We start from the raw sequence: 21,111 nt of genomic DNA, 5'->3' as shown, positions 1-21,111 counted from the left end.
AAATACCTTGGTTACCTCATCCCAGTCTCCTCGTCTGAGTCTGCTCTTGGGTTCACCTGTTCCGCTCCGCGTGACACTTTCTCTGTGTGTGTGTGTCTTGTACAGTGTATGTACTATGTCTGCTAGAACTATGACTGTGAATGTCAGTGGTGTAGATTTGGCCCTGTGGGGCCACTGTAGCTGTGCTGAGACCAGAGTTATAAGCTTGCTGTTTGTCCCTGTCTGCCTGCATGCCATGGGACGCCTGCCTGATCGAGTGACGCCTTAATGCAAGGTCGCCGTCGACGTGCTCAGCTCTGCCGGTATCAGTGTCACAGAGGATGCATCTCAAATGGCCCCCTAATAGGGAATAGGGAATAGGGTGCCTTTTGAGATGCAGTCACAAGGATTTCACTGAGTAGACTACACCATCTCTCTACGCCCTGTCTGACCTCTCAATGGATTAAACAACCCCACTACACAGCAACACTCAACGGGCATGCTTTGAATGGGTAATGTTGTACAACGGGGCTTGAAGAGTTCAACTTACAAACCCCTAGTTTTCCCCATTTTTTTTATACCGTTGTCTACTGTAGTTTATGAAAATAGGTGTCAAGACAATCTGAATTTGTTTAATATCCTACAGTGGATATTCAGGGCTACAGACTGAGGAAAATATAGTACTTAGTCCTAGTCATGACAGTGAAGACCCAGCTCCACAGTGAAGACCCAGCTCCACAGTGAAGACACAGCATAATGCACAGCTAGCTACAACTAGTGTTTTCCTTTCACACATCGGCTTTAATTGGTGAACCCTGAATCTAACCTCCTGTATTAGCCAGCTGAAGTGAGAAGGAGGCTAGCAAGGTCGGACTCATTTACTTCTTGTGCAACACTGATATATGACCCATGGGAAATGAACGCCAGAGCAGTGTGTTTTTCAAGTCATCTTTGCTGAGTAATTATGAGACTTGTGCATTATTGTAGCAAGGTGCGGCATTAGCGTCCGTCGGGATGTCTACGAGTCTGTATGGTTGTATTCTGCTCCTCGACAGCTTCACAAAGAGCTGCTCTGCCCACGCTCAGACCCACCCGGGTAATGGTGAAGCATAACGGTGCTGATGCACCCTAAGCCTCCCTCTGCTTCTCTGGTTTTCCTGCTGCCGCAGATAAGAGAAAGAGAGAGAGCTCAGAGAGAGCTCAGAGAGAGCTTCTGACAGCCCTGGCTCTCTTTCATGCTCTTTTCTTCAAGCACTTTGGGTGAATCAGTGAAAAGGCTTTAAAGTTGAGTCACCATCCTCTCCCTCCCCCTCTCCCCCTCTCCACACCCCCTTACCCGAGCGGGCATGACCACTTGGCAGCAGTTTGGGCGGCAGTCTCCTTTGTGAGCTGCTTTAACTTGATGTGCTCCTCTGCATGTGTAATAACACGCCCACTCCTGGTAATAAGCTGAATAAACCCAGGTGTTCTTTTGATGAGATCCCATGTGTACCACATTCGTGTCCTACTTCTTCTACAGCATCTGGAGAGAGAGAGAGACAATCCCTATAGAGGAGCCTATCCCTGAACGAAAATGTATTTGTAACAGAAAACAAAACCGTTCAAAACTGCTAGGGCTTGTGTGTGTGTGTGTGTGCGTGCGTGCGTGTGCGCGTGTGTGTGTGTGTGTGTATGTGTGCGTGCGTGCGTGTGTGCATGTGTGTGCATGTGTGTGTGTGTGTGTGTGTGTGTGTGTGTGTGTGTGTGTGTGTGTGTGTGTGTGTGTGTGTGTGTGTGTGTGTGTGTGTGTGTGTGTGTGTGTGTGTGTTTGAATGTGTACTGTGTGCGTACATCATTTTTTTGTGAGTTTTTCTGTGTTCAATACTGTCAGGAACTGTTTTTGAAACTATAACACAAAGGAAAACAAGGAAGAGAAAGGAGTCGACTGTTACAAGGTGAAAACAGTTTTAAGGCTGCTACTTCTCCAACAGGTTATGTTGTAGATAGATTGTCACAGCAGTTTGAACAAATACCACCCCCTTCAGTGCCTTTCTGTACATTCATATTTCATTTTCCTGTGAACCTTTCTCTTGGAAGACATGTTTGAAAGGCCACATAACAATCAGTAGCTGGGCAAGAGTCTTTCTGCATTGGGTGAAAATAAGACGGTTTGCCGTTTACATTTTTGCTCAGGGACCTGTGGGAGTGTGCAAGTGTTCCTTTGCACAAACTCAGCATGCCATTGTAGATGACTGAATAAAATATATATATATTTATTTTAACCAAAAACTACAGTCAGCACATGCCTCCTTAGTTAAAAGTGACATTAATGAATGTACTATTTTTGAATTCATCAAAATTGGAGTCCTGCACGGGCATGAATTTCAAGCACTACCCTACACAGTCCAGATTGTTTCTGACAAATGTAAAGCCCGGCTCTGCCTGAAACCCGGAATCAGAATAACTCCCTCAGTTAGTAAATCCATTAGCTGCTCCTCTCTGTCTGTCACTCACTCAAGACACATGAGAGAGCAGCCAGATATGACTGTACAGTCGTGGCCAAAAGTTTTGAGAATGACAAAAATATTAATTTTCACAAAGTCACGAAGTCAGTTTGTATGATGGCAATTTGCATATACTCACTCACTTATGAAGAGTGATCAGATGAATTGCAATTAATTGCAAAGTCCCTCTTTGCCATGCAAATGAACTGAATAACAAAAAAACAAAAACAACAAAAAACAAAAAAACTAAAGAAAACAAAAGAACAAAAAAACATTTCCACTGCATTTCAGCCCTGCCACAAAAGGACCAGCTGACATCATGTCAGTGATTCTCTCGTTAACACAGGTGTGAGTGTTGACGAGGACAAGGCTGGAGATCACTCTGTCATGCTGATTGGGTTGAATAACAGACTAGAAGCTTCAAAGGAGGGTGGTGCTTAGAATCATTGTTCTTCCTCTGTCAACCATGGTTACCTGCAAGGAAACACGTGCCGTCATCATTGGTTTGCACAAAAAGGGCTTCACAGGTAAGGATATTGCTGCCAGTAAGATTGCATCTAAATCAACCATTTATCGGACAATCAAGAACTTCAAGGAGAGCGGTTCAATTGTTGTGAAGAAGGCTTCAGGGCGCCAAAGAAAGTCCAGCAAGCGCCAGGACCATCTCCAAAAATTGATTCAGCTGTGGGATCGGGGCACCAACAGTACAGAGCTTGATCAGGACAGGCAGCAGGCCGGTGTGAGTGCATCTACACGCACAGTGAGGCAAATACTTTTGTAGGATGGCCTGGTGTCAAGAAGGGCAGCAAAGAAGCCACTTCTCTCCAGGGAAAACATTAGGGCCAGACTGATATTCTGAAAAAGGTACAGGGATTGGACTGCTGAGGACTGGGGTAAAGTAATTGTCTCTGATGAATCCCCTTTCCGATTGTTTGGGGCATCCGGAAAAAAGCTTGTCCGGAGAAGACAAGGTGAGCGCTACCATCAGTCCTGTGTCATGCCAACAGTAAAGCATCCTGAGACCATTCATGCGTGGGGTTGCTTCTCAGCCAAGGGACTGGGCTCACTCACAATTTTGCCTAAAAACACAGCCATGAAAAAAGAATGGTAGCAACAGATCCTCCAAGAGCAACTTCTCCCAACCATCCAGGAACAGTTTGGTGACGAACAATGCCTTTTCCAGCATGATGGAGCACCTTGCCATAAGGAAAAAGTGATAACTAAGTGGCTAGGGGAACAAAACATCAATATTTTGGGTCCATGGCCAGGAAACTCCCCAGACCTTAATCCCATTGAGAACTTGTGGTCAATCCTCAAGAGGCGGGTGGACAAACATAAACCCACAAATTCTGACAAACTCCAAGCATTGATTATGCAAGAATGGGCTGCGATCAGTCAGGATGTGGCCCAGAAGTTAATTGATAGCATGCCAGTTCGGATTACAGAGTTCTTGAAAAAAAAGGGCCAACACTGCAAATATTGACTCTTTGCATCAACTTCATGTAATTGTCAATAAAAGCCTTATACTTCAGTATTCCAAAGTAACATCTGACAAAAATATCTAAAGACACTGAAGCAGCCAACTTTGTGGAAATTGATATTTGTGTCCTTCTCAAAACTTTTGGCCACAACTGTACTGCGCAGCAGAGCACGCACCAATGGCTCAGCTTCAACATTTTAATGATCAGTTTAGAGATACCCGAGCTCTGCCCGTACCCTAGTTATTGATGAATAAACAGGCCCTACCTGGCCCTAACCCAGGGGTTTTCAAACGTTTTTGGCCCACAACCACATTTGACATCTGAAGATTTTTGCAACCACACCCATGTGAAAAAATGATGTAGTTAAACAGCCTGTGTTTACATTTTTATTTGGGGCTTTGGCAGTCCATTTAAAAACGCTCTAACAGTATTTCTGATTGTCTTCTTAACTCACCATCACATACTTTTAATGTGGGGCAGTCAATAGCAAATGAGTCGGACATTATGTCTCTTAACTCACCACCACCAATGAGATGGGTGTGCTTGATGCATGTCGTGTCGGAGCTTCTTAACAGTCAGGGCGCTTGGTTGACATTGCACACCTCATCTCTGCTGTCACATCCAACCTGGATCCATATTTGGTTTTAATGCAGACGAGAGCAGATATGAGCTGGCGAAGGGTAGCCTACCATGAGTCTTATGGTGCTTTCAGACGACTGAGAACTCAGAAAAATAAGAGGTCAAATCATGATGTCAGTGATATTCAGGTCGGAAATTCTGAGGTCTAGAAAGAGACCTGAGTTACCGAGTTGGAATTCCAAGTTGGATGGCCGTTCAAATCGATTTTTCCCAGTTGGAGCTCATTTCTTTCCGAGTTCCCAGTTGTCTTGAACGCACTGAAGTCGGAGATTTCAGAGTTCCCAATTATTTTGAATGCGGCATACATTTTCAGAGGGAGATGGTCACATGACAGCTCGATCAGCTGTTCGATTTCACTTACCAGTATGTCAACTGCGCCAGGATCCCAGTTAAATAGATTGGGAAGTCCGTCCCAAAGTGTTCTTCCAAGCGTTGGAGGGGAGCAGTCATCCCTCGCAGTGGTGTAAAGTACTTAAGTAAAAATACTTGAAAGTACTACTTAAGTAGTTTTTTTGGGTATCTGTACTTTACTATCTATATTTTTGGCATCTTTTACTTCTACTTCACTACATTCCTAAAGAAAATGATGTACTTTCTCAGTGTCTCAGCTCAGCTCTTTTGCCGGTCAGTTGCTCTTGGTGTATCATACAATGTGTCCATATGGCAGAGGGAGACATATTCATAACAAGAGTGCAGAGGTCTGCCCTCCGTTCCGACCTTTTCCCATGATCGAGGGGCGCTCTCTAGTTTAATTTTATCGTTTAAATCTCGAGACAACTCTGATATAAAGTGTTTTTTCTCAAAGTTGCTGGGATGTCACGTGTCCTACTTATATCAGTACACACATAACAACCTAAGTATTATGAAACTTCTGTTAGATCAAATAAACCACACGTAGCAAATAAGCCATTCCATTTTTTGTTGACCAAATTCAACACTCATTGATTTCTAAACAAAAACTCCCTGCTTGGTGCGCGAACGAAATAGCGCCACCTACTGGAGAACACAGATATTTGGCCTAGTTATCCCTCTCGCATCGTCTCTTCCTCTCTGCTGAATTGGCTCATGGGGCTGAAATAGACAGCTCAGTGGTACTGAAATGGCTCATGCGGCTGAAATGGACAGCTATGGGGTGCTGAAATGTGTCAAGCCCTTTACAAGCTACCTGACAGCCTGCAACATTTTTGTAAATAATGCACTTTAGCCTGCTTTCTATGCGTGGACCCCCTCATTATAACATCATTAGACCAGATGAGATTGCATTAAGTGCATAGGCAGGCATGCAGGGAAGCAAGCAGGCATTCACCCATGCAGTCCCGCACGCACACCCATACACACTAAGGCTTCCATATGTCCTCTGTATGTAATGATCACTGGGTGAAGTCTGGCTCACAGGGCTCTAAGTAGATGTGCATTTGGAGACAGTAACTCCAGAGAAAAGGCGTGGGGGTGGATGAGAGCCATTTTGTGACATTCACATGTAGCTGAAAGCAAATGTCTCATACCGACTCGGGCTGTCGCAAAATATGCATGTCTGTCTTTACTACAAATACTTGTGTCCAAACTCACATGACACAACTGAATCAACTGATTGGCTGGAACTACTGTGGATCTCTTTGATCCATTCCTCATTTACGCTGTTCCCAGATCAGTTCTGTTTTTCAGTGTCTTGTTTCAGTCTTATCTGGAAGTGGGGGAAATGTGTTGATGTATTTCTGTGATTCCTTTCCTGATTACTTTTTGTAGGCTCTTGTTGGTGCCTATGTCATATCCTTTATAAGTAATGACTGTTTTTTAACTCTCTCTTCTAGCAGTTTTTAGGTGGTAGAGTAAAATGCAAAGATTTAGTGATACTGACCCCGAAAGGAATAGGTAATACACGGCTACATAAAAAGTCCCTCACAGGGACGAGCTGCCTGATAAAGTTACCTGTCTGGTTCACTGTCTGTATAAGAGCTGTTAACCTGGTATGTGAGGCTCCATGCTTTGCTCCAAGTCTCTCTGCCAAATGTTCCCTGCTAATGTCAACTCGTTTAATGTCCCATGTTCTCTCTACACAGCCAGGATGGTTGTAGGAATCCTGCTGAACAGGAACACTTTCAGAGGCTATGTAAGGCTCTTGTAGATTTAGGTATATAGGACTATAGATATAGACTAGATATAGACTAAACTATGTCTCCTGAATAGATAGAACTTCATAGTCATACTACCGTATAGATCTAGCATAGTTACCCATAACATCTATGGAACTTATTTGTCATGTTGGCATCTTTAGCTTTGTACTCTAGGTCCCGTCTAAACAGAAGGGATGTTCTATTTGAAGTTAATTTGATTCCTGTTTTTTTCCCCCCATTTTCAGGGTTCCTATGGGGAGTCCTAAACCTGGGATGCAGCTTGGCTATGGAGGGATGGCTGGAGGAATGGGTGGAGGAGGAGGTCAGAGACTGGCCAACCAAGAGAGCCACAGGCCGTTGCAGCAATCTAGCTCAGGCCCCGACCATGGCTCTGGCCCAGGCCCGGGTCAGGGCCATGGGCCAGGGATGGGTGCTGGGATGGGTTCTGGGATGGGTGGCGGTCATGGTCAGCATGGCCAGAGCCCCGGTCATCCCGGTCAGCACGCCTCCAGACGGAATCTCCAGGTGGACTTCAGCAGCTCGGGAGGCCGGACGGGTCGCTCCTCCTCAGCGTCTCCGGACCGGGGGATCACCCCCACCTCGCCCTACTCGGTGCCTCAGATCGCCCCCATGCCCGTCAGCAAGCTGTGCCCCCTCTGCTCCACCACAGAGCTGACCAATCCGCCGGCCCTGCCAAACTACAACACCTGCACACAGTGCCGCTCCACCGTCTGCAACCAGTGTGGCTTCAACCCCAACCCCCACCTCACAGAAGTAAGTAAAAACCACTGCCTGTTAACATGCTGACTCAATTACAGCTATATCTAGGATCAGTTATCTATACCTTAATACTTAGGGAATTAAACCAGTTTACTAAACAGATAAGCTCTTAAGGGGCAGCATGTTAAGTCACAAAATTAGGCACATCCTCATATATTTAGACTCCTATTTCTCTCAGGCAGGCATGCACAGTCATTTTGACTTCTCCAATCTCTAAGTCCCAGACGTAGAAAAGGCCCTTCCTTAATGAGTATGAAGGTCCTGTCCTCCGTCAGTGACCTCTGACCTCTCTCTCAGAGGGAGCCCAGCAGAGCCTGCTGTCAGTAGCGTCTCCGTCGGGCTCGCTCCCTGGCTTTTCAGCCTCTGTTTTGACAGCAGCCATTGACAGGAGAGTAACGGAGGGGCTGTCTCTCTGTCCTTCCCCTGAACATGTGGGCGGCACCAGGCAGGTGGGTTTCAGAGAGAGGAAGTGAGGGAGGAGGCACCGTGGGGTATTGTTTGCCCCGAGGATGCGGGTGAAGCGGTATTCTCTCCGGAGCGGTGAGAGCCTCCGAGGCACGGTGCCAATGCCACTGTAGTGTTGAGATGAGTTCTGGTCCCAACTGCCATCATGTTTTATTGTGAGGGACATTTATATGCATTATATTCTGAGAGCAGAACCAGGAGAAAGAGAATGTGGGGAAATTATGGAGAGAGAGTGGGAAGTGGAGTGTTAGAGAAACTGGGCCAAGAGCGAGAGATGAGAGGGAGAGAGAAATAGAGAGAGGGGAGGGAAGTAGAGAGAGAAGGGGGGAGAGCAAAGATAGCTAAGCGTATACAATTTGAAGAGCGTGTCTGTTCATGTATAAACTGATGATGGAATATGTATGTGCATGTTTACACTGTTAGTGATATGTACTATACAATATGCAGGCCAAATTTTGTGATAAAGTGTGTGTTTGTGTATTTGTGTATTTGTGATAAAGTGTGTGTTTGTGTTTGTGTATTTGTGATAAAGTGTGAGTGTGTGGGCTTGGTAAATGGCAGTAATTCCTCTCGAAGCGATGGCAAAATGTCCATTAGTCTACTGAGGCAGGGTGAAGGGTGTAGGGTGGAGGGTGTAGGATGAATGCCCGGAGGTACACTTAGGTGTAATGTGAAGAAGGGGCAGCAGAACAGAGGATGCGGAGAAAACATTCACCCCTCAGTGCTGAGGAGGAGGGAGGAAGAGAAAGTGAACATGAAAAAGAGAGAATAGAGAAGAGGAGGATGGAAAAGAGGACGAATAAGAGGAGGAGGGAATGAAGAGAGAGACTGGAGAGGAAAAGGAGTAGGAGGTAGAGGAAGGAGTGAGGAGGGAGAAAAAAAAGTTGAGCAGGATTTAAAACTAGGGGGATTAGGAAGAGATAAGAGGAGAGGGAGGTGTACGGGGAAGAGAGGGTGGAGATGGAAAAGAAGGAGGTGTACAGGGGAGAGAGGGAAGAGAGGGAGGTGTTATTATTATTTTTTTTCACCTTTATTTAACCAGGTAGGCCAGTTGAGAACAAGTTCTCATCTACAACTGCGACCTGGCCAAGATAAAGCAAAGCAGTGCGACACAACGCAGAGTTACACATGGCATAAACAAATGTACAGTCAATAACACAATAGGAAAAAAATATATATATTTACGGGGAAAGAGGGAAGTGTAAGGGGAAGAGTACTGGGAAGAGTACGGGGAAGAGTACTGGGAAGAGTACTGGGAAGAGTACGGGGAAGAGTACTGGGAAGGGTACGGGGAAGAGTACTGGAAGAGTACAGGGGAAGAGTACTGGGAAGAGTACGGGGAAGAGTACTGGGAAGAGTACGGGGAAGAGTACTGGGAAGAGTACGGGGAAGAGTACTGGGAAGTGTATGGGGAAGAGTACTGGGAAGTGTACGGGGAAGAGTACTGGGAAGCGAACTGGAAGAGTACGGGGAAGAGTACTGGAAGAGTAGGGGGAAGAGTACGGGGAAGAGTACTGGGAAGAGTACTGGGAAGAGTACTGGAAGAGTACGGGGAAGAGTACTGGGAAGTGTACGGGGAAGAGTACTGGGAAGTGTACAGGGAAGAGTACTGGGAAGAGTACGGGGAAGAGTACTGGGAAGAGTACGGGGAAGGGTACGGGTAAGAGTACTGGGAAGAGTACTGGGAAGAGTACGGGGAAGGGTACGGGTAAGAGTACTGGGAAGAGTACTGGAAGAGTACTGGGAAGAGTATGGGGAATAGTACTGGGAAGAGTACTGGAAGAGTACGGGGAAGAGTACTGGGAAGAGTACGGGGAAGGGTACGGGTAAGAGTACTGGGAAGAGTACTGGGACGAGTACGGGGAAGAGTACTGGGAAGAGTACTGGGAAGAGTACGGGGAAGGGTACGGGTAAGAGTACTGGGAAGAGTACGGGGAAGAGTACTGGAAGAGTACTGGGAAGAGTACGGGGAAGAGTACTGGGAAGAGTACTGGAAGAGTACGGGGAAGAGTACTGGGAAGAGTACTGGGAAGAGTACTGGAAGAGTACGGGGAAGAGTACGGGGAAGTGTACTGGGAAGTGTACGGGGAAGAGTACGGGGAAGAGTACGGGGAGAGTACGGGGAAGAGTACTGGGAAGTGTACTGGGAAGTGTACTGGGAAGTGTATGGGGAAGAGTACTGGGAAGAGTACTGGGAAGAGTACGGGGAAGAGTACTGGGAAGTGTACTGGGAAGTGTATGGGGAAGAGTACTGGGAAGAGTACTGGGAAGAGTACGGGGAAGAGTACTGGGAAGTGTACGGGGAAGAGTACGGGGAAGAGTACTGGGAAGAGTACTGGGAAGAGTACGGGGAAGAGTACTGGGAAGTGTACGGGGAAGAGTACGGGGAAGAGTACTGGAAGAGTACGGGGAAGAGTACTGGGAAGAGTACGGGGAAGAGTACTGGGAAGAGTACGGGGAAGAGTACTGGGAAGAGTACGGGGAAGAGTACGGGGAAGAGTACCGGGAAGAGTACCGGGAAGTGTACGGGGAAGAGTACGGGGAAGAGTACTGGGAAGAGTATGGGGAAAAGTACGGGGAAGAGTACTGGGAAGAGTACTGGGAAGAGTACTGGGAAGTGTACGGGGAAGAGTACTGGGAAAAGTACGGGGAAGAGTACTGGGAAGAGTAGTGGGAAGAGTACGGGGAAGGGTACGGGTAAGAGTACTGGGAAGAGTACTGGGAAGAGTACTGAGAAGAGTACGGGGAAGGGTACGGCTAAGAGTACTGGGAAGAGTACTGGGAAGAGTACGGGAAAGAGTACTGGGAAGAGTACTGGAAGAGTACTGGGAAGAGTACGGAGAAGAGTACTGGGAAGAGTATTGGAAGAGTACGGGGAAGAGTACTGGGAAGAGTACGGGGAAGGGTACGGGTAAGAGTACTGGGAAGAGTACGGGGAAAAGTACTGGGAAGAGTACTGGGAAGAGTACGGGGAAGGGTACGGGTAAGAGTACTGGGAAGAGTACGGGGAAGAGTACTGGGAAGAGTACTGGAAGAGTACTGGGAAGAGTACGGGGAAGAGTACTGGGAAGAGTACTGGAAGAGTACGGGGAAGAGTACTGGGAAGAGTACTGGGAAGAGTACTGGGAAGAGTACTGGGAAGAGTACTGGGACGAGTACTGGGAAGTGTACGGGGAAGAGTACTGGGAAGAGTACTGGGAAGAGTACTGGGAAGAGTACGGGGAAGGGTACGGGTAAGAGTACTGGGAAGAGTACTGGGAAGAGTACGGGTAAGAGTACTGGGAAGAGTACTGGGAAGAGTACGGGGAAGAGTACTGGGAAGCGAACTGGAAGAGTACGGGGAAGAGTACTGGAAGAGTAGGGGGAAGAGTACGGGGAAGAGTACTGGGAAGAGTACTGGGAAGAGTACGGGGAAGAGTACGGGGAAGAGTACTGGGAAGTGTACGGGGAAGAGTACTGGGAAGTGTACAGGGAAGAGTACTGGGAAGAGTACGGGGAAGGGTACGGGTAAGAGTACTGGGAAGAGTACTGGGAAGAGTACGGGGAAGGGTACGGGTAAGAGTACTGGGAAGAGTACTGGAAGAGTACTGGGAAGAGTATGGGGAAGAGTACTGGGAAGAGTACTGGAAGAGTACGGGGAAGAGTACTGGGAAGAGTACGGGGAAGGGTACGGGTAAGAGTACTGGGAAGAGTACTGGGACGAGTACGGGGAAGGGTACGGGTAAGAGTACTGGGAAGAGTACGGGGAAGAGTACTGGAAGAGTACTGGGAAGAGTACGGGGAAGAGTACTGGGAAGAGTACTGGAAGAGTACGGGGAAGAGTACTGGGAAGAGTACTGGGAAGAGTACTGGAAGAGTACGGGGAAGAGTACGGGGAAGTGTACTGGGAAGTGTACGGGGAAGAGTACGGGGAAGAGTACGGGGAGAGTACGGGGAAGAGTACTGGGAAGTGTACTGGGAAGTGTACTGGGAAGTGTATGGGGAAGAGTACTGGGAAGAGTACTGGGAAGAGTACGGGGAAGAGTACTGGGAAGTGTACTGGGAAGTGTATGGGGAAGAGTACTGGGAAGAGTACTGGGAAGAGTACGGGGAAGAGTACTGGGAAGTGTACGGGGAAGAGTACGGGGAAGAGTACTGGGAAGAGTACTGGGAAGAGTACGGGGAAGAGTACTGGGAAGTGTACGGGGAAGAGTACGGGGAAGAGTACTGGAAGAGTACGGGGAAGAGTACTGGGAAGAGTACGGGGAAGAGTACTGGGAAGAGTACGGGGAAGAGTACTGGGAAGAGTACGGGGAAGAGTACGGGGAAGAGTACCGGGAAGAGTACCGGGAAGTGTACGGGGAAGAGTACGGGGAAGAGTACTGGGAAGAGTATGGGGAAAAGTACGGGGAAGAGTACTGGGAAGAGTACTGGGAAGAGTACTGGGAAGTGTACGGGGAAGAGTACTGGGAAAAGTACGGGGAAGAGTACTGGGAAGAGTACTGGGAAGAGTACGGGGAAGGGTACGGGTAAGAGTACTGGGAAGAGTACTGGGAAGAGTACTGAGAAGAGTACGGGGAAGGGTACGGCTAAGAGTACTGGGAAGAGTACTGGGAAGAGTACGGGAAAGAGTACTGGGAAGAGTACTGGAAGAGTACTGGGAAGAGTATGGGGAAGAGTACTGGGAAGAGTACTGGAAGAGTACGGGGAAGAGTACTGGGAAGAGTACGGGGAAGGGTACGGGTAAGAGTACTGGGAAGAGTACGGGGAAAAGTACTGGGAAGAGTACTGGGAAGAGTACGGGGAAGGGTACGGGTAAGAGTACTGGGAAGAGTACGGGGAAGAGTACTGGGAAGAGTACTGGAAGAGTACTGGGAAGAGTACGGGGAAGAGTACTGGGAAGAGTACTGGAAGAGTACGGGGAAGAGTACTGGGAAGAGTACTGGGAAGAGTACTGGGAAGAGTACGGGGAAGAGTACTGGGAAGAGTACTGGGACGAGTACTGGGAAGTGTACGGGGAAGAGTACTGGGAAGAGTACTGGGAAGAGTACTGGGAAGAGTACGGGGAAGGGTACGGGTAAGAGTACTGGGAAGAGTACTGGGAAGAGTACGGGTAAGAGTACTGGGAAGAGTACTGGGAAGAGTACGGGGAAGAGTACTGGGAAGAGTACTGGAAGAGTACTGGGAAGAGTACGGGGAAGAGTACTGGGAAGAGTACTGGAAGAGTACGGGGAAGAGTACTGGGAAGAGTACGGGGAAGGCTACGGGTAAGAGTACTGGGAAGAGTACTGGGAAGAGTACAGGGAAGAGTACTGGGAAGAGTACTGGGAAGAGTACGGGGAAGGGTACGGGTAAGAGTACTGGGAAGAGTACGGGGAAGAGTACTGGGAAGAGTACTGGAAGAGTACTGGGAAGAGTACGGGGAAGAGTACTGGGAAGAGTACTGGAAGAGTACGGGGAAGAGTACGGGGAAGAGTACTGGGAAGAGTACTGGGAAGAGTACGGGGAAGAGTACTGGGAAGAGTACGGGGAAGAGTAGGGGGAAGAGTACTGGAAGAGTACGGGGAAGAGTACTGGGAAGAGTACTGGGAAGAGTACTGGGAAGGGTACGGGGAAGGGTACTGGGAAGAGTACTGGGAAGAGTACTGGGAAGAGTACTGGGAAGAGTACGGGGAAGAGTACTGGGAAGAGTACTGGGAAGAGTACGGCGAAGAGTACTGGGAAGAGTACGGGGAAGAGTACTGGGAAGAGTACGGGGAAGTGGAAAAAACTAGATGTAGAGTCTTTGAGCAAATAGAAGTCAATCCCTATAACCTTTAATCAACCCCTCTGCCAGTGTTCACCCTGTATGCATATAGGAGACACAGCTAACATGCATACATCTGTTCTAACAGATATTAATACTGTAAGTCAGTGGGGGCAGAGAATTTGGCCTTCAGTACAGATAGAGGGGAGCAATACGAGGCTGGTTGCCTCCCAAATTACACTCTTAAATAGTAGTCTCCCCTGTAACTACTCCCCAGGTCATTGCTGTAAATGAGAATGTGTTCTCAGTCAGCTTACCTGATTAAATAAGGGTAAAATAAAACATGGAAATACCAGAACCCACACACTCTATAAGTGCACTTTATAGGCAACAGGGTGCCATTTGGAAAACAACCAGTCTTCTTGAACCAGTCAAATTGCAGGAAAAATGAAATACTTTTACCAGAGCTTCCCCCTCACCAATCATGTGAGTATGAACACTTCCACACTGTGTCTGTGTGTGTAAACATCACCATACACCACCATATTGTGGAAGCCATTTACCGCCCTCTGACTCACTCTATGGTCTTGGCATGGCCGGCAGTGAACTGTTGTAATCTTGCTCTCTGCCTCTCACCTCTCAAATGTTCACCCATTACCTTCTCTTCTCTCTGGGTCTGTTCACTTCAAGACATTTGGTGCGTCCGTAAATTCACTCTGGAGTGCCAGAGAGAGCTCAGAGTGCGCTCTGGGCGTTCATAAATTCAGAGCGTTTCACTATCAAGCGTTCAGAGTGCACACTTTTTTTTACTGACACCGGTCATATTGAGCGTTTGTGAATTCATCCGTTATTCTGCTCTCTGGGATACTCAGACGAGAGTGCTCTGAAATCAGAGTAGATAGACAGAGCAAATTTACGAATGCACCCATTGTAAGCAACATCCGGCAAATTATAAATGGACATAAACTACTGGTCAAAAGTTTTAGAACACCTACTCATTCAAAGGTTTTTCTTTATTTTTACTGTTTTCTACATAATAGTGAAGACATCAAAACTACAAAATAACACATGGAATCGTGTAGTAACCAAAAAAGTGTATTTTATATTTGAGATTCTTCAAAATAGCCACCCTTTGCCTTGATGACAGATTTGCACACTCTTGGTATTCTCTCAACCAGCTTCTTGAGGTAGTCACCTGGAATGCATTTCAATTAACAGGTGTGCCTTGTTAAAAGTTAATATGTGGAATTTCTTTCCTTCTTAATGCATTTGAGACAATCAGTTGTGTTGTGACAAGGTAGGGGGGGTGGGTATACAGATGATAGCCCTATTTGGTAAAAGACCAAGTCCATATTATGGTAAGAACAGCTGAAATAAGCAAAGAGAAACAACAGTCCATCATTACTTTAATACATGAAGGACAGTCAAAACAGAATATTTCAAGAACTTTGAAAGTTTCTTCAAGTGCAATAGCAAAACCATCAAGCGCAATGATGAAACTGGCTCGTGTGAGGACCGCCATGGGAATGGAAGACCCAGAGTGACCCCTCTGCTGCAGAGGGTAAGTTCATTAGAGTTACCAGCCTCAGAAATTGAAGCCCAAATAAATGCTTCACAGAGTTCAAGTAACAGACACTTCTCAACATCAACTGTTCAGAGGAGACTGTGTGAATCAGGCCTTCATGGTCGAATTGCTGCAAAGAAACTACTACTAAAGGACACCAATAAGAATAAGAGACTTGCTTGGGCCAAGAAACACAAGCAAATGGACATTAGACCAGTGGAAATGTGTCCTTTGGTCTAGAGTCCAAATTTCAGATTTTTGGTTCCAACCGATGTGTCTTTGTGAGACAGGGTGTGAGCGAACGGATGATCTCCGCATGTGTATTTCCCACATGAAGCATAGAGGAGGAGGTGTGATGATTTATTTAGAATTCAAGGCACACTTAACCAGCATGGCTACCACAGTATTCTGCAGCGATACGCCATCCCATCTGTTTTGGGATTAGTGGGACAACCATTTGTTTTTCAACAGGACACTGAGCCAACACACCTCCAGGCTCTGTAAGGACTGTTCGACCAAAAAGGCACATGATGGAGTGCTGCATTATATGACCTGGCCTCCACAATATCCCGACCTCAACCAAATTGAGATGGTTTTGGAGATGGTTTTGGAGTTAGACCTTAGAGTGAAGGAAAAGCAGCCAACAAGTGCTCAGCATATGTGGGTACTCCTTCAAGACTGTTGGAAAAGCATTCCAGGTGAAGCTGGTTGAGAGAATGCCAATAGTTTGCAAAGCTGTCATCAAGTCAAAGGATGGCTACTTTGACGAATCTCAAATATATTTTGATTTGTTTAATACTTTTTTGGTTACTACATGATTCCTTATGTGTTATTTAATAGTTTTGATGTCTTCACTATTATTCTACAATGTAGAAACAATTAAATGTAAAGAAAAACCCTTGAATGAGCAGGTTTTCTTAAACTTTTGAACAGTACTGTACGTAATCTCCATATCCACATTGAGTACTGTTACTTTCAATAATAATGCGTAATAATTTGATTATTTTACAATTATTGCTATTCTAATGGCACACACAACTCTGTACACCTGTGTGAATGTGCGTGTGTGTGTGCCAGCCTGCAGGCCCTATCACCAGGCACCAGTGTGGTGGTGGCTGATAGGCTGCAGTAGACCCCAGGCTGAACAGACCCAAACCCTACAGCAGGGATGGGCAACTTTGATGGGGGTCGGAGCTACCAAACATCTGAACTCATCATAGGAGCTGCAGTCGCTCGTAGGTCTGCGTACCCACATCCATACCCACAAATGCAGTCAGAGCACTAGCCTTTTGGGGCCCTAAATGAAATTTTGCTGCAATTCTACATATTTTGCCAAGGGGAGGAGAGAAATGTTTACAGTTTTTAATATGATATCTGAGTGAGAGTGACTAGCGTCATTCATGTCTGTGTAGTTTTGGTAAGTCAAAAAGCCACTACTCTATCTCTGTGCTCCCCTTGTGTGGCCATTGTGTAATTCATGTCATTCATGCAGTCTTTGTAATGAAATGTGGCTTTTAGTTAATTAAAGGAATCACTGGGGCTTTTCTGTGACTAGGGAACACACATTTCCATCTTCCTCCCTCTCCTCCACCAGATGTATCCATGTAACCACTGGCTTGTTCAGATCAAATCAATCTCATATACACTCAACCTGATCGGGTTCTTATTTTAATTGGATCCACGAACATTTGTACGACGTAACATGCTGTTGACATAGCTTATAGAGTTTATGAGGCCAAAGATGCTTATTAGGCAGAGATTATGCTAGAGCCAATACAGAGTGTTTGACTGTAATGTACAGTAACACATTGTAATGGTTTTGAGGTTATTGTTTGCAGGGGTGCCAGGTAGGTTGTGTCTAGCAGAGGAAATATTGCTTTCTACTCATTGATTGTGAGGGAATTAGTCCCGTCTGGTCCGTAAAAGTCAGTATGGACATACACTTTTCATAAACCCTTGAAACATTGAAAATAACTTCAAAACTGTTATTTTGTGTGGGTTGTATTACCAACATAAATGATCACACACATAATAATATCACAAACAATGAGCTCTGGTTCCTCAAGAAAAGTCCCATATCTCGGGCCTAAAAGAGTCCAGTCCGGTTCAGTGAGTTCAGTGAACTCAAGTGACCTTGGTCACGTAATGTTTGTCCGTTCTTAAAAGTGTAGACTAAACCCAGTCTCAATCATACAATCAAAATATCAACTCTTTTACCACACAACCATAAAGACGATCAAATCTCAGGAGTCTTTAACTACAACTGACCACAAATCAACACAGTATAAATCACACTCAAACAAATGAAATACCGTATGCAAAACAGTTGTGGTCAGTCAGACAATCCTCCTGCGGAGAAAGGCCACGACAACACAGCAGAGACCAACTGATATGTGTAGTCTAAAGGAAGAAATGAGTGGATCCGATCCTGGTTAAACTTGAGACCAGGCTACAAAGCACACATTTAAATACAACTAAAACAAAGCACACATTTAAATACAACTAAAACAAAGCACACATTTAAATACAACTAAAACAAAGCACAGATTTAAATACAACTAAAACAAAGCACACATTTAAATACAACTAAAACAAAGCACAGATTTAAATACAACTAAAACAAAGCACACATTTAAATACAACTAAAACAAAGCACACATTTAAATACAACTAAAACAAAGCACACATTTAAATACAACTAAAACAAAGCACAGATTTAAATACAACTAAAACAAAGCACACATTTAAATACAACTAAAACAAAGCACACATTTAAATACAACTAAAACAAAGCACACATTTAAATACAACTAAAACAAAGCACAGATTTAAATACAACTAAAACAAAGCACACATTTAAATACAACTAAAACAAAGCACACATTTAAATACAACTAAAACAAACGGAGTAAAGAAGTTTCGGTATTGAGGGTTGAACACATCCTCATTTGCACCACCATCACGACCCCCTTTTGCTCAGCTAATGCCGGCTATTTATTTGGGAATTAAGGGGGAAGCGCCCTATTGGAAGGAGAAACGGTTCAGACAAATTCAGGGCCGTCACAACATGTTCATGTGCATGTTTTTGGTATCTTCTTGATACTGTAATTTAGTGTGTTTAACAATGGCTCCTTGTTGCAGTGTTTACAAATGATTGAGCGACTTTAGTTACAGGGAGTAAATCCAAATCTCGTCAAATGCTGTGCATGCAGTGTGAGGGTGGATCGTAGAAGACATATATACAGCCTCAACCATCTCTACCTCAATGTAGACTCTACCTGGGTTTACCCCATCCTTCATTCAAATGAGCTTGGGTGCCAGTCTGTTTCTGCTCTCTTGCCAACTCGTTGATGAGTGACAAGGAGTTGGCAAAAGAGCACAAACAGATCTGGGACCAGGCTAAATCCAAATCACATGGAACCTCATAACCCCTTCACCAGTGACATCAAGGTAATGAAGCACCTGCCGTATGGCTCCTCCCTCCTGCCTAATGTTTGTTGTTATTTGTGGCTGGGTGCTAAATTTAGACACAGCATGCACGCCGTGCCGTTAATAGAGGTGTGTGTTCAGAGTCATTAGCTTCCACTAGGTCATCAGCTAGCTTCCCTCTGGCTCTGCTCTGCTCTCTATCTCTCTCTCTTCCCTCTCTCGCTTTCTCTCTCTCTCTCTCTCTCTCTCTCCTCCCTCCACCTAGCCTGTTGTACTTGCATGTCACGCAGCGAAGACAAGACACCACACCACCCCAGACCCCTTTTTACTCATTTACCTATAATCTTGCAGAAGTCCGGGACAGGAGCAGATAGGTTGTCAATCACAAAGCAGCAGAGATGATGTAGAGTCTGTGTTGTTGTTGTTTAGGAGGAGAGAGGAGGGAGTACAGACGAGCTGGAGGCGTTTGGATCCAAGCCAGTGTCAGGATAGATTTCCTTGTATAGAGCCACAGTGAGGCCTAGTGCTGCTCTCTCTTTCTCTTTCATTTAGTCTCTCTCTCTCCCTCTCGCCCTCTCTCTCTCTCTCTCTCATTTTCTTCTCATTCTCTCTCTCTTTCTGTCTCTCTCTCTTTTTCTCTCTCTCCCTTTCCCTCTCCCTCCCTCTGTCTCTCATTGCCTGGGAAAATGTCAGTGTGTTTTTCCTGGTGGTGATGTCTTCATGTTTTATCTCAATGGAAGTAATAAGACCAATGGGTACTTACTTATTTGTTTGGTGAATACATTAGCTCCAGCCGCTTACATATTAAAGGGCATTGCATTAGAATCACATCGGACTTGATTTTGTTTTGGTACTGTAGCTATTACTTTACTGTACATTTCATTGTGTCTTTCTCAAAGCAAATAACCACGGACACATAACATAACCCAGTCCTAGAGCATTGCAATGTGCTTTGTGTAATGTATAGCTTGTCATTATACACCTTCTTCCTGTCTCTCTCCTTCAGAATGACAATTAGTTTCCTTTGAATGTGTTCTGACATTTTGTCATGCATTTTATCTACTTTCGAGCGATGACAGCTTCTCTCTATCCAACAGGCTATGGATGTAGCTATCTGATCATCCAGTCAAGCAGTGTAACATAAATACGCATTTCATTCATACCTGGACTCAAATATATTTCCTCCCTCCCTCCCTCCCTCCCTCCCTCCCTCCCTCCCTCCCTCCCTCCCTCCCTCCCTCCCTCCCTCCCTCCCTCCCTCCCGCCTGTCATGTCTGAGCCTGGCCACAGAACAGCGTATAGCTTCAGATGTATCACCTTTCATCAGCAGGCTAGCGCTACACCACTGTCACAGCAGCTGTCACTCACTATCCCCCTGACAAGGTCACTGTCTGTCACCAGAGAGAGAGAGAGAGAGAGACAGAGGGACAGAGAGACAGAGAGACAGAGGGACAGAGAGAGGGACAGAGAGAGGGGCAGAGAGAGAGAGACAGAGAGAGAGAGAGAGAGATAGAGGGACAGAGAGAGACACAGAGAGAGAGAGACAGAGGGACAGAGAGACAGAGAGACAGAGGGACAGAGAGACAGAGGAACAGAGAGACAAAGAGACAGAGAGACAGAGAGAGGGACAGAGAGAGAGAGAGACAGAGAGACAGAGAGACAGAGAGAGAGAGAGAGAGAGAGAGAGAGAGAGAGAGAGAGACCGAGAGACAGAGGGACAGAGAGAGGGACAGAGAGAGGGACAGAGAGAGGGACAGAGAGAGAGAGAGACAGAGAGAGAGAGAGAGAGAGAGAGAGAGAGAGAGAGAGAGAGAGGGATATAGGGACAGAGAGAGGGACAGAGGGAGAGAGAGAGAGGGGGAGAGAGAGAGAGAGAGAGAGAGAGAGAGAGAGAGAGAGAGAGAGAGAGAGAGAGAGAGAGAGAGAGAGAGAGAGAGACAGAGGGACAGAGGGACAGAGGGACAGAGGGACAGAAAGAGAAGGGGGGGGAATGAACATGCTCACTAGAGTGAAAAGTTGGACATAGGTTTACTGGGTATGAATATGTTAAACTTATCCAGCAGTGGAAAAAGGATTCATAGCTACAGTCTGTGTGTTTGTGTATGTATGTATGTGTGTGTGTTTGTACATATGTGTATGTGTGTATGCTCATACCAGTGTGTGTGTGTGTTTTAGGGAGAGAGAAGAGGGGGTCTGGGGTAGAGTAAGGTGAGACAGATAGCTAGAGAGATAGAGAGGCAATGGAGAGAGGAAGTAGAGGAAGGAAGAGCCAAAGGGAGAAGGAAGGAGAGGGAAGTGAGTTATTTTGATGTTTCTCTTCCCGTTTCTCTGAGTTGATACGGATCTGCATCACAAATCCTGCCTGCCACTAACTGCACCGTTCAGCACCTTACTCTCTCTGCTGCAGTACTTCACTCAAAGAGAGAGAGAGAGATTGTTAGACTTTAATAAT

General features: G+C 46.1%; 1 protein-coding gene across 1 annotated transcript in view; it reads left to right on the top strand.

Moving 5' to 3' along the window:
- LOC139368712 (protein bassoon-like) overlaps positions 1-21,111 on the top strand; it is a 172,675-nt gene that overhangs the window by 32,492 nt on the left and 119,072 nt on the right. Inside the window, exon 2 of the mRNA XM_071107995.1 lies at positions 6,942-7,470. Coding sequence (XP_070964096.1) covers positions 6,942-7,470 — 529 coding nt within the window. The remainder of the gene's footprint in view (positions 1-6,941; positions 7,471-21,111) is intronic.

Source organism: Oncorhynchus clarkii, chromosome 16 (genome assembly GCF_045791955.1).
Source record: "Oncorhynchus clarkii lewisi isolate Uvic-CL-2024 chromosome 16, UVic_Ocla_1.0, whole genome shotgun sequence".
NCBI lineage: Eukaryota > Metazoa > Chordata > Actinopteri > Salmoniformes > Salmonidae > Oncorhynchus > Oncorhynchus clarkii.
Note: the sequence above shows the minus strand (reverse complement) of the source record. Positions and strands in the feature narration are given on the sequence as shown.